The sequence below is a fragment of the Panthera leo genome, chromosome A1 (assembly GCF_018350215.1).
Source record: "Panthera leo isolate Ple1 chromosome A1, P.leo_Ple1_pat1.1, whole genome shotgun sequence".
NCBI classification, from domain to species: Eukaryota; Metazoa; Chordata; class Mammalia; order Carnivora; family Felidae; genus Panthera; species Panthera leo.
This window is the reverse complement of record NC_056679.1, coordinates 173280430-173294313: the sequence shown is the minus strand read 5'-3', so window position 1 is coordinate 173294313 and position 13884 is coordinate 173280430. Positions and strand designations below refer to the sequence as shown.

Sequence of the window (13884 nt, the reverse complement as noted above, 5' to 3'; positions counted from 1 at the left end):
TTGCCAGTCCCTGAGGTGGACACTGCTGAGAAGAGGTGGCTCACATCTGTGCACGTACTTAAGGGCGCACCGTCCGATGGAAGAAGCAGCCGCTGCACAAGCAGCCTGTGTCAGTCGATAATGCTCTCCCAGCCAGGAAGCCAGAGGAGCAAGCCATGCATCTCCACTGCAGAGAGGAGCTGGGGGGTGGGGGGTGTCAAGAGAAGGTGATACCTTCGAATTATGAATTGACAGGGCTGGTGAGCATTGCGAGTGAGTGGGGTGCCCTGCGGGTGCAGGGGGATGTCGGAGTGAGGGCAAGGGTCCAAGTGTGCAGTGAGAGGGGATTGTGGACTCACTGAGCTGGCTGCAGGGTGTGGGTTGGTGCCCAGGATGAGGCTGCTGCATTGGGTGGGGTGGGGTTATGACCTTTACCCTGTGGTCAGTGGGAACTATTTCAAGGGGTTGAAGTGTGGGATCAGATTTTCTTTCTAGAAATAGCACTGTGTGGTGTAGTTGAGGAGGGCACCGAAGCCAGGAGGTGGTCATGGGAAGGCAAGTTTGGGGCACCCTCAGGGGGTGGGGGCCTGAGGAGCTGGGTAGCCATAAATGGAGAGAGGAAGGAGTGGGTGGAAGAAAGCCTGGGGTGGCACTCAGGGGGCTAGAAGAGGTCAGGGAGCAAGAGGGCCTGGTGGCTCTAAGACTCCTACCGAAGTTCCTTGGGGGTGTAGCGCTGCTGACTAAGAGCAATGCTTAAGGGCAGAAGGTTTGGAGGAGCCCCTGAGCCTGACTTGGGACATGCCTGGTGTGAGGTTCTGGGAGACATCCAGACGCAGGGAAAGCTGCCAGCAGTGAGCGGGGCTAGGGAGCCTAGTTGGGGAGCCATGGTCAGGAGGCTGGTGGGAAGCCATGGGAGCAGAAGCCCCAAGAGAGGGCAGAGCACAGGTGGGCAAGCCACATGGATGGGGAGCAGAGGAGGAGCTGGGTTGGAGGCTCAGATACCACTGCTGCTGGGAGCAGCTGGATCTGGACTGGATTTTCCTGTGGGTCCTTTTTATGAAGAGAAGTCCAGATGGACTCAGCTGCTAAGAATGGGATCACAGGATGGCTGATGACCTGTGGCCACAGGGTTTTCATCCTGGTGACGGCATTGGCCACCGCAGCCAGATTTAGCCCGAAGGACGATAGGCAGTACTGTTATACGTGTGTGTGTACAAGGCTCAGTGTGTGTGCACCCATGAATGCCAGAGCACGAGGCACAGCCAATATGATTCTGGAACACTGTGTGCCTAGGACTTCCTAGGTGGGGCTGTGGCCACTGGCCACTCCTTGGGTCAAGGACTCGAGTCTGTCTTGGGCACTACTGTGTGGCCTGTGCCTAACACGGTGCCTGGTGCATTGCGCCCGGCACATATTTGGTGAATGCACATATCCTGATTAAGAGCTTAGGGTGCTACAGCCATCTGGCCTGGGTAGGAACCCATCACTCACTACTGACTTCACCTCTCTTTGCCTTGGTTTCATTGCCTGGAAGTTGGAGATTTAAAATAGTTCTTTGCCAGGGCGCCTGGGTGGCTCAGTTGGTTGAGGATCCAACTCTTGATCTCAGCTCAAGTCTCGATCTCAGAGTTGTGAGTTCAAGCCCTGTGTTGGGCTCCATGCTGGGTGTGAAGCCTACTTAAAAATAAGTAAATAAATAAATAAAAATAGTTAATAGTTCTTTGCCTCCTAGAATTATCATGAGGATTAGATAAGAAAAGCCATGTTGTGCTAAGACTGTGTATGTGCATGTGTGAGTGAGTGTGTGCGCGCACGTGCACATGTGTGTGGGTGGGCATTTGTTGGCTGTGGTTGTGGGTAGTATCTCCCACTGGCCAAGGGCACTTCTCTGTGCGGCCATCCTCTGGTCTCTGAGCTCTGTCCAGGGGCTGAAATTGCCCTGCCCTGTCCGGTGCACACTATGCAGAGCCAGGCTAGGGAGCTATTGGCTGCTCCTGCACCACCCCTGGCCCCCACTCTGGCCAGGCTGGCATTAAACCAGTGAGATATGAAATGCCACCATATCTGGGACAGGGTCTTTAATTAAATTAATTGCCAGCAACATTGTAAAAATGCTGATGGGGTCATAAACGGCACATCGCTGATGCCATTCATCATTTCCTCAGACTTGCTGGGGGCCTCACCTGGGCTGGGGGTGGGACTGGGCATGCGGGGCTGAGCGACTGGGGAGCTCTGCAGCCACCAGGGCCTCTGGCAGGTGGGCTGGCTGGTGGCAGGAAGACCAAGGGAGAGGGGAATGGGAGTGGGTGGGGCTCCTTGTTTTCAGTGTGGAATAATTGCACAATTCTTAACTGAGCCTGGATGGTTACCTGGAGAAGGGCATGGATGGAAATGGAGAATGGTGACTCAGGAGCTAGCTGGGGCCGGGGAGGGAGGGGAAAGGGGGGGCATCCTTCAGCCTGCTGGCCAGAGTTATCCTGGATCCATGGGCAATGTGAGAATCTGACCCAGCCTGGCCACTGATAGCTGAGTGACCTTGAGCCAGTCCTTCCCCTCTCTGAGCCCCAGTTTCCTCATTGAGAAAACAGCTAAACCCCCATCCTGCCTGCCTGCCCAGACCCCTCCTGGACTCCCTCCCAGAGATCCCGTTATGCCAGGGATCCTGTTATATATCTTCCAGCTAGGGCCGCCGTAGGCCCTGGTAGGGCTCAGAGCTTGTATGCTGACCTCCTGCTGAGCAGTGGTGAGGAGGCTGGGCCTGCGCCCACCACCCACCCCTGCCAAGTGAAAGGTGGAGGAGGCCTGCCACAGACACACACACACACACACACACACACACACACACACACACAAAACCACACACATACACACCCACCACCCCAACCAGAAACACTCCCACAGCAACACACACTCCACCACCAGAAGATTCCATAGTAAGAGAAAGCCTTCCTTCCCTAGTTCTCTCTGGGCTGTGCGACCACATAATTACCCTGGATTCCATTCTATTTAATTGCAGCTTATTAAATTCTAACCAGCCAATTATCAGCCACAATTACAGCTTAATTCAGGGACACAATAGCTATTTTATCGTTTGTTAATCAAATGCTTATTTAGGCCTCAGCTTTATTAACTATTTCTCTGGCCCGAAGCAAGGCCCTGTGGCAGGAAAGGGCACTAGGAAGAGGCCCCTGGGAGCCTGTCCCCCCCATCACAGCACTCCCTCCCTTGGCATCCCAGTAGTTTCTAAGTCCCCTTCCTGGGTGTGTCTGGGGGACCTTAGTGATGGCAGCAGTGTGACACTAAGTGTGGGCACTGGATAGAGTTGGAAGACCTGAGTTTGTTTGTTCCTGAATTCAGCACATGTTTATCAAGCACCTACTATGTACTGGGCCCTGGGCTGGGTTCTGGTACTACAGCAGAGAACCTGACAAGTGTGGTCCCTGCTCTCATGAAACATTTCGGGTAAGGGGACATGAACAATAACCAGCAGGCAAGTTTACAAACAGGATGACTTCAGATAACAGTGAGCGCTGTGAGAGAAGTAGACTGGGAAAGAGATAGGAGGCTCAGAGGGGCTGCTTCAGAAACAGGAACTTGAAGGAGGTAACACTGGAGCTGAGACCTGAGGGATTCAAGGGGGCAGCTGTAGAAGAGCAAGGGGCAGTGTGTTGCAGGTGGAAGAAAGAGCAAGTGCAAAGGCCCTGTGGTGAGATAAGCTTGGAGGGTTTGAGAAACAGAGAGGGTCAGCATGGTCACAGAGTGAGTAGAGGATGTGAGGTGGACAGGGCCAGACCCTGGTCCGGTAAATGCCCAGAGCCCCTGCCCTGTGCCCGGCCTGGGCTGGGAGTTGTCGAGAACCCACACAGCCCTTTGTCGCTGGATGACTTTACATAAGTCCTGAGTTCGCATTCCCTGTCTGTAAAATGAGGGGCCAGCAGCAAGCACCTGAGTACAGCCACCAGATGACAAGCCTGGTGTGCGGCAGCCATGGACAGCGTGGCCTGGCCACACTAGGCATGAGTGTCCTCTGAACTGGTGAAGTGGCAACCGTCCCCCACTCCTACCTGCTTTGTTCTTTGCAGTTCAGCCCGTCTGCATGTCCTCCTTGTGGCGCCGGTGTCTGTCCTTGTGACCAGGCCCCTGGAGCCCGTTGGGGAAGAGGGTGACTTTCCTCCAATCTTGGGGAGGTGGCTGCTGCTTCTGTGGCACCTTCACGCATCCATTGCCATGGAAACTGGAGTGCCGCGCAAGCGTGTGAGTGTGGGTTGGGGTAACAGCCCCCCACCCTGCTACTTCCACCTCATGCACACTCCTAGACCGGAGAGACTGCCGCTGTGTCCTCCCCCGTTCACTGACCACGCACGCACTGGGGCAAAAGAGCCTGGCCCCAGACCTGTCTCTGCCCTCCAGGAAGTCCTTGCTATTGGGTGCGAGAAGCAGCAGCCAGGGGGACAGATGATTGAGGGATGGGCCAAGGGGCAGAAAAGGGAAAAAAGAGGGGCATGGGTGGGCACCTCAAGACCCCAGGCAGGGTGGTACTAACCCATCTCAACCTGGTGCAGGGTCAGCATGATGTGGCCCAAATGAGGAAACTGAGGCTTAAGAAACAGCAGCAGGGAAGTCTGCAGCAGTCAAATGAGCCCCCAAAGCAGCTGACAGGCAGCACAGAGGTTTTTTACATGTTGGATTTGGAAGAATTCTGGGGCACATACCTCAGCTTGCTTTCACCCTGTGGCACCCCATTATCATCTCCAGGCAGGTCCGTGTGTCCGAGTTGCTGCCTGGAACCACAGGGCTCTTTGTGTGGCTCCCAGATCTGTCATCTCGGGGCCTCTGGCCCACCATTCCTCCATTCCCCCTACCTCCTGCAGCTGTCTCTGCATCTCTGACAGCAAGTACAGTTTGTCCCTGCTTATCAGAGCCTCCTGGTGAAGCTCCCTCATCATAGAATTGCCTATGTTTAAAAAATAATAACTCACGAAGCAATCTCAGGCTGCAAAGGTACAAATGGGCAGGAGAGCAAAAATCCCCATTCCCCTGCACGTATGCACCCCTCAGTGCCCCACCGCTGTGGCCCTGGCCCCTGGCTCCCTGCCTTCCCTGGGTGCTGCCCATGTTCTCTACCTCCCTGGGGTCCAGCACTCATGCTTCTGAAATCAAGTTCCCTTTCCATTCATTTCTTTGGTTGATTGATTGATTGATTGATTGACTGGAGGGCAAGCAGAGCTGGCTTCCCATCAGATTTGAGTGTGTGTCCTCCACTTTCAGCCCTCCTTTCTGGGCTCTGGTCCCGTTCAAGGGAATGATGTTCACCACACATTCAACAAACACCTGCTGGGCACTTGCTATGTGTCAGATCCTGGCCGGCTCGGGGGGGATGTGCAAAGGATGTCACCATTCAGTCCCTGCCCTGAAGGTGCTGACATTGGAGAGACAGACTCACAAATGGTGACAATATGAGGTTTAAGATGGTGGGCAAGTTCAGCTGAACTGTGGGAGGTCAGAGGAAGTGTGGCCCACTCTGTGTGAGTGTCAGAGAAAGCTTCCCAAGGGAGGAGGTTACTTGAACAGGCCTTGAAGGACGAGTAGAAGTCACCTGGGCACATAGACCTACAAAGCCTTCAGGACTGGCCCAGAAGAAAGAGAGGTTCTCTTTCTACCAGTCTAATCCAAATCCCAGAGTCCCATCTGTTCAGGTGGGGTGATCTGCCCATCTGCGAACCAGGCAGCATCGTATGCCTATTTCTGGGGCCAGATAAGGGCTCAGCCTACCTGGACTGAATGAACACATGGCCTGAGTGGGGTGGGGGGAGCATCCTCTACAGAAAACCAGGTACTCTTAGCCAGAAGGGGAGGGAGGCAGAGCCTGGAACACAATGTGCACAAGCCCTTGAGGGACTACAAACAGTCAAGATGCCATCCCATGGAGCACACTTGGAGGGAGGCCCTAGAGGCAAGGCCAAGTGGGCAGCTCAGGCCCTGGGCCAACAGGGCCTCCAGTGCCAGGTGAAGGGCGTGGTGCGTTAGCCTGTGGCACTCTCTTCTCTCCACCTGGGCCTATAGAATGGGAACACCCAAGCCCCAGGGGGACCTACCAAATGCAAATCTCCAGGCAAGGCATTCTGAGAACAGAAGCGCCTGGGGCCCAGGCGTCAGGGGCTCAATGCTGGGTGAATTGCCAGGAAAATTTCAGCCTGGAGAAAGGGAAAGCTGCCAGGCCCCAGCTCCTTCCTCTACCCCATATCAAATCCAGAACATTTCTCAGAGTAGACAAAGCAGGGGCTTGTGGGTCTGACCACCAGGACTGTCAGGGAAAGCTTGCGAGGATGAAAGGAGCAGGTGGCAGCAGGGGCAAGGCTGCGTTTGGGACGTACTGCTCCCATCTCCCAGCTGAATGAGGCCAGGTGACACCCTGCCCCCTCCCCGCCTCCCCCCTCCCCAGGGACTGAGCCTTTGCTCAGAAAATCCAGTTCATTAATAGCTTGATTAATCACACCTCATATTTTCATGGTGCTTTTAAAAATAAAACATTTGAAAGCACTTTCACACCCACCCTGGGCCTCAGAGTTACACGGGCAGGTCTTATCATCCCAGACTGCAAGTGAGAAAGGGGGGCTCAGACTCTGAGTAGCAGCAAGTTGGTGTGTGGCCGTGCAGGAGCCCTCTCCCTGCCCACACCTCTGCCTGTGGGCCACTCTGCACAATATCTGGGTCTCCCTGCAGGACAAGAGTGAAGTGGCCACCCTTGGCAGGTCTTCTGAAATTCAAGGGGGAAGAAGGGGTAGTCATGCAGTCACTCAACAAATACTCCATCAGTATGCTGGGCTCCTGCTCCAAGCAAATACATGGCGTGCCAACCATCCTGAATGTACTCTGGAGGGAGGCTCAGGGGACAGGGTGGGCACTTGGGCAAGTGACAAAGAGTATGGATCTAGAAAGGTGTCCCAGCGGAAATGGCACATTTGCTGAAACTTGAAGACTGGGTGGGAGTTCCCAGATGCACCTCGTGAGGCAGGTCTACCATGGTGCACTCTATTGGACGCGTCCTCATCCATCTCCCCACTGCCACTCCTGCCTCCCTCCACCTGTTCATGCAGGAAGATCTCATCATTCCCTTGCACACAGAGCCCATTGGGGATCTGCCAGTAAGTGAAAGAGGTTTTTTTTATGGTAATTTTTTTATTTTTATTTTTTATTTTTAAAACTTTACATCCAAACTAATTAGCATATAGTGAAACAATGATTTCAGGAGTAGACTCCTTAATGCCCCTTACCCATTTAGCCCGTCCCCCCTCCCACGACCCCTCCAGTAACCCTCAGTTAGTTCTCCATATTTATGAGTCTCTTCTGTTTTGTCCCCCTCCCTGTTTTTGTCTTACTTTTGTTTCCCTTCCCTTATGTTCATCTGTCTTGTCTCTTAAAAGTCCTCATATGAGTGAAGTCATATGATTTTTGTCTTTCTCTAATTTCCCTTAGCATAATACCCTCCAGTTCCATCCACGTAGTTGCAAATGGCAAGATTTCATTCTTTTTGATTGCCGAGTAATACTCCACTGTGTGTGTGTGTATATATATATATATATATATATATATATATATATATGCGCCACATCTTTATCCATTCATCCATCAAGGGACATTTGGGCTCTTTCCATACTTTGGCTGTTGTTGATAGTGCTGCTATAAACATGGGGGTGCATGTGTCCCTTCGAAACAGCATACCTGTATCCCGTGGATAAATACCTAGTAGTGCAATGGCTGGGTCGTAGGGTAGTTCTATTTTTAGTTTTTTGAGGAACCTCCATACTGTTTTCCAGAGTGGCTGCACCAGCTTGCGTTCCCAGTGAATGTTTTTTTTTTTTTAAGTTTATTCATTTATTTTGAGAGAGAGGGAGGGAGAGAGAATGAGTGGGGGAGGGGCAGAGAGAGAGGGAGAGAGAAAACACCCACACAGGCTCCACACTCCACACTGAGCCCAACGAGGGGCTCAGTCTCACAGATCATGAGATCATGACATGGGCCAAAATCAAGAGTCAGCCACTTAACTGAGCCACCCAGGCACCCCTGAAAGAGGTTTTCTAACTGGATTCCAGTAGGGCAGCTGGGTCATGTCCTCTGCAAGTAAGAGGTCCTTGGCTGGGGCACGGTAAACAGAGCCTCTGCAGAATTGAAGGTTTGGGTTCAGGGTATGCCAGGGCCATATAGTCAGTGGGATGTGCACCTGCCAGCCCTCCTGCAGCCCCTGTGTGTCCATCCTGGCAGAGCCATTCATCCATGCTTATTGCTTCAACAGCCCCAAAGGAAGCAGCCAAAGGCACCCACTCTGAGTCCCTAGTTGCTAATGCCTGCACTAGGCGCCTTGAGCTGAGAGGCAGGGATCAGGGATGGATAGGCTGGCTAAAGACAAAGGCCTTAGCCACCCACATGTTTCTCTTGCGGTAACAGTTACAGTACCAGTGAGGACAGGCCATAGATGCAGAGAGGGCAAAATGATATTGTGGTTTCCTGGGAGAGTGAGGTGGGAACCCCTCTTTCCAGAGGAAGCGAGAATGGAGCTGGGCCCTGAGGAGAAGGTAGGAAAGTGCTGGCAAAGGAGGGAGGAGGGGTGTTTGAGACAGAGAAGACTATGGGCCGAGACCTGGAGGTGGTGAGGGAGGTGCCTAGGAGGGATCAATAGGTGTCTCTGCACAGGAAGGCTGGTGAGTTGTCTGTGCCAGAAGACTCAGGGATGTCAACCAAAAGCGTTTGGCCTCATCCTGAAACAGCTGTGGGAGCCAGGCACACAATAGAAACTAGAAGAGGCAGGCCTGGGCTAGAGCAATAGGGAGTGGGGGGGACTGGGGCAAACTAGAGAGCTTGTGCCCTGTGGAAAGGGTCATAGATCATTTGGGCCTGAGCGTGCACTGCTTGATGTTATTTTTCTTAGACAAGTACAGGATTCAGGTGAAGGAGAAAGTTGCTTACTCTAGTGGCCTGTGACATGGAGCGGGAGGGACCCAAGGCTCATGCGCTGCCTTAGTTCAGGCAAGAGGCCTAACTGGGACAGTGAGGGGTCAGGTAGATCACAGGTGCTGACCACAGGGTGGAGGGCACATGGTGAGCTTCAGGGCCAGAGGAGGGGAGGCCAGCTCTGGCCACCTAGGAAACATCTAGTAGCTCCAAGAGGACATCCAATGGGGCCTGAATTTACCCCTACCTATGGCTTTAAGAGTGTCCTTGATAGAGGGCATAGCTGCAGCCTGGAGGGTGCCCCCTGGGTCCATCTAGTAAATGCCTCCCCTCAGGGTGAGGAGGGGAGGCCGCACCAGCGTGGCGTGACGGAGGCCCTGGAGAAGTGAGCTATGTCCCTTATTGGTCACAGTACATTTATTTTTCATTAGCAGTTAAATGCAGACATGAGGGATTGTGCTGGGTTCAGCGGGCAGCTGACGTGAGCAGTGCTTGGTGCCGCGATCAATAGGGAGGCTTGAGGGCCACTCACTGCCCATATCCCTGGCCGGGACCCCTGCCCACCCAGACCCGAGCCAGTAGGCAGGCACGGGCCATTGCAGACCATTGCTTTGAGCCGCTGGGAGGTGATGCACAGGGAAGCCCTGAGCCTGCCACTGGGGGCTCCCATTCCCTGCTGGACCAGCCCCCTGTGGGCCCCACTCAGAGGTCAAGCTTGGCCATCCTCTGTGCAGCCCTGGGTCTGTGGAGATACTGTGTCTAGAGACGTCACTGGGCCTACCAGCTCCCCATTCAGGCCCATACTCAGGAGCCCATGCTCTCCTTCAGAGTCCTAATCTTAGGAGGCCTGAGCCTGACTCAGTCCTGCCCTTGGCTGGGTAATAGTGAAGAGCAAGTGTAACAACAGAAGAGTCATGAGGTGGCCACTGGACATTTTGTGAATCCAGGGCCCGAGCCTGGGGGTCTGAAGTGAGTGACTTTCCCCTGGGACCTCAGATTCCCCATCTGTAAGATGTCTAGATGGCTCCTCCCCTCCACCCCCCCACGTTCCTCAACCTCAAATAGACCTCCAGAGGGCACTGGCAGAGCCCCGAGGAGGTGTTGCAGGATGGGGCAAGATGGGGAAAGGTGAGCTTTGTTTTCCTCGCTGCAAATGTGGTTCCGAGGCAGGTCGGCCTTCATCTTGGAGCTTGTACAGGGAAGTGCAAGGGCGGCTTCCAAAAAGAGTTCACAACAGGAAGAGATAAGCTGAGGAGAGGCCACGGTCTTGAGGGGGAGGTGGCAGATGATGGCCCTGCGGCAGATGCTGTCTTGCTGAGCCAGCAATGCCCTCCCCCATCCTGAGGGCAAGGCATCTGTGGCTCTGTGCCTCAGTTTCCTCATCAGCCCTCAACCACGAAGACATTGCTATGAGTGCCTTTTCTCATTTCATTCTCACAACAGCCTAGGAATGGCGTGACCCATCTGGCAGGCAGGGAGACAGGCTGAGAGTGGGCTGGCATGCCTGAAGAAGTCACACCAGGCTTCAGCCTCTCAATGGGCATTCCCGTTCCCAGCTCACCTGAGCTGGCCCAGGACACCTACAGGACCAGGTGCAGATCCCCTCCCCAAAATCAATCTTGGGGTGGAGGGCCGACTCCCACCTTGGAAAGAGAGGGACCTTGTGCTAAACAGCAGAGAAAGGGCACTGGATGCCCTCTGGGCAGAGAAGGATCAAGGCCCAAGGAGCCAGGCCTCCTTGTGTTAGAAGCCCTTTGTGGGTTTTGGAGTGCTCTCCAAAAGGGTAGACTGGACAGTAGAGAACTCAAGAGGTAGACCACATGAGGCCCTTCCAGACTCTCCCGAGGGGCAGACAGGACCTCAGTGTCACAGATGACAAAACGGCTATCTCACCCAAGGTCACCTCTAGCAAGGAGCAGAGCTGGTCTCTGAAGCCCATGTTCTTCCTTCTTTATGGCCAGAGGCCACTGTTGGTTGTCAGGGTGGCTTGTGGGGGAAATCATAGTAGCCCCTGAGGGAAACCAGGCTGTTGAGGGCCTATTTGGCGGGCACCTGGCTGGAGGCAGAGGGCGCCCCCACTCCATCCTCCCACTGCCTCCCAATTCACCCTTCTCCACCCTCCCAGGGTCCTGCTGGCCCAACAGACTGTCAGACTGCCTGGCAGAGGGCAGGGGGAGGGGTGGGGAGGTTACCTCCACCAAAGCCTCAGAGCCAATTACCTGTGTAATTAGCAACAAATGACTTGTGGGATGGTTGTGGTTTTCAGTTAAAATTAGAAGGAAGCCCAGATTCAGGTCTCCTTGAAGGGGTGGGACATGGCCTAGGTCCCTCAGGCTCCCAGACACACTCTCCTGGCTCCCACCCTGCCTGGGCCCAGCCAGCAGTCCAGGCTCTCCCCCCACCCTGGGGCCTCTCCTGTCGCACTGCCACCAGCACCAGCACCAGCCCCCTCGCCATGTCTCCCCTCATAGCTGCCCCCTCCCCTCCTTCATTCACATGCTATTTTCTGAGCGCCTCCTACTTACCAGAATGGAGATGAGCCCAGAAGTGGCCCTGGAGGCAGCCGGGGCAGAGAGGAAGGGACCCTGCCCTCCCCCACCCCGGGCTGCCCACCTGCTCTGCCAGGGTCCTCTCCATCCCTCTGGCTTTCTCTGGACCTCCGAGGGTGGTGGACTGCCTCACCAGATCCCTGAACTTCTACCAGAGTAATAATGAGCCCTAACTGCTGCTCTGTGTGGAGGGCATCCTAAGGGCTGGGACTTCTGCCCTTGTCTCATTTCATCTCTCTATAGTCTTCAGAAGTGGGTGGGCTTCCCCCATTTTACAGAGGGGACGCTGAGGCTCAGGGGAGCATTCGGCAGCCCAGATTGCTGGGCTGGAAGTGGCAGCCTGGCCTCACTCTCCTCCCATCAGCCACACCCGCTGCCTTCCCATGGCTCAGCCTCAGCACCTATATGGGCACGTAGCCCCCAAGGGCCCTGAAAGGCTGGCCCGGCTTACCTTCCCTCTTTGCCCCTGCTGCAGGTGCCCAACAGAGTGCCACGGTGGCCAACCCAGTACCCGGCGCCAACCCAGACCTGCTTCCTCACTTCCTGGTGGAGCCTGAGGATGTATACATCGTCAAGAACAAGCCGGTGCTGCTGGTGTGCAAGGCCATGCCTGCCACGCAGATCTTCTTCAAGTGCAACGGGGAGTGGGTACGCCAGGTGGACCATGTGATAGAGCGCAGCACGGACGACAGCAGTGGTGAGGCCAGGCTGGGGGGCCAGGCAGGGCCAGTTAACGGGGAAGCGAGTCTCAGCCTGGGAAAAAATGGAGGCCCAGAATGGGGCTTGCAGTTACCCCTGGCTGCACACCTGTGAGCAGGAGGACAGGATATAACCAACTCTGGCCACCACCCCAAGCCCCCAGAAGAGGCAGGATTCCCATACCTCACACCCCCTATATATACACCGAGGCCTTCTCCAGGAGACCCCACCCTCACCAGAACTCACCACCTGGGAAGTGGGTTAGTGAGTAAAAGGAAAGCCCCCTACAAATGCCCCAGGAGGCTATGGTTGGAGAGGCAAATGCCCACCACTGCATCTGAGCCTGGTCTGGGCCACGGGCAGCCTGGCGAGAAGTGCCAGCAAAGAGAGTTTGGAGGGAGTAGGTCCCAGATAATGAGGAAGTGACACTCTGATCTCTGTGCCCCCATTCATTCTTCACACATTCCCTGAGCCCCCACTTTCATGCTGGGGACACAGCCACCACCTACAGAGAGCCCCAGCCCCTGCAGAGAGGTGGGCAGCATGGGGACCTCTCAGTGAGTTCTGGGGGCTATGGCAGCAAGAGGGAAGCATGACTGAGGGTTCTCAGGGGAGGTGACATGGAAACAAAAGGGTTATGAGAGCTGGTCAGGGAAAGAACAGGGGAACAGCATTCCAGGAAAGGGGCTCAGCAGGAGCAAAGGCTTTGGGTCAGAGAGGTGGGCATACTGGTCAGGGTCAGGAGGGAGGGTGCATAGGTAACAGTGGTACCATCTGGGAGACTCACATCTCGGGCTCTGGAGTGAGGTCACAGTCCTGTGGGATTTCAGAATGCCAAGTGAGGTGGCCAGAGCTATGAGTGACACTTGGGGCCCATGGGGGTGGGGGTGCTGATGGAAGGGGCAGATGCAGAGACGCTAAGGAGAGGGAACCAGTGAGACTGAGCTGAGACATGGAGGGAGGGGTTCCAGAGACAGAGGGCAGACTCAAGAAGTGCCCTTTCTGTGGGACACCCCATTCCCTGCCTTAGGCAGCAGGCAGCCAGTGGGGATTGGGCAGAGAGCCTTTGTTTGGGGTCCAGCACTCTCCAAGAGCAGGCCTAGTGGAGCTGACTATAGCCTCTCCTCCTCCTCACTGTTTAGACCCCAAATAAGTCCATTTCCTCTTCCTTCACCTTGGCACTTTGTGAAGCCCCCACACATGAGGAGCCCCTCAGGTTGAGTCCCGAGACATAGCACGCATCCTGCGGGGGTACAGCCACCAGAGTGAGGCCAGAGCAGCAGTGCAGATGAAGACAGGCAGGCCATGCCCAGGACAACTCACACAGATGTCAAGGCAGGCAAGAGACCCCAGACCTAGAGGGGTGGTCCATGCCACCAGGCAGGAGGGTCTGGGTATTCCAGAGAAGATTCCAGAGGATACTTTCTAAGCATGAATCTTAAAACCTCCTGGAACAAGCATTTCCGAGGTCAAAGGACCAGAAGGTGCAAATGCAGGAATGGTAGCTGGCCTGCGGAGACCCCGGTATGGGCAGAAAGAGTGGGCCTGGGGGGCAGGCAGCAGAACATAGGGTTGTGACCGCACTAGAACTCTGTGGAAAGTTGGTGCTGGGAAGAGGGAGACTAAAGGAAGGGGCCCTGCCTAGGAGAACTTGGAAGCTCTCACAATAATGGGGATGTGAGCAAATGAGCCCTGAGTTTTGGCAGAG

The 13884-nt window shown here is 54.9% G+C and overlaps 1 protein-coding gene across 1 annotated transcript in view; it reads left to right on the top strand.

Moving 5' to 3' along the window:
- Positions 1-13884, top strand: part of UNC5A (unc-5 netrin receptor A) — a 61550-nt gene that overhangs the window by 33829 nt on the left and 13837 nt on the right. The window contains exon 2 of the mRNA XM_042945824.1: positions 11953-12174. Within this exon, the coding sequence (XP_042801758.1) occupies positions 11953-12174 (222 nt within the window). The remainder of the gene's footprint in view (positions 1-11952; positions 12175-13884) is intronic.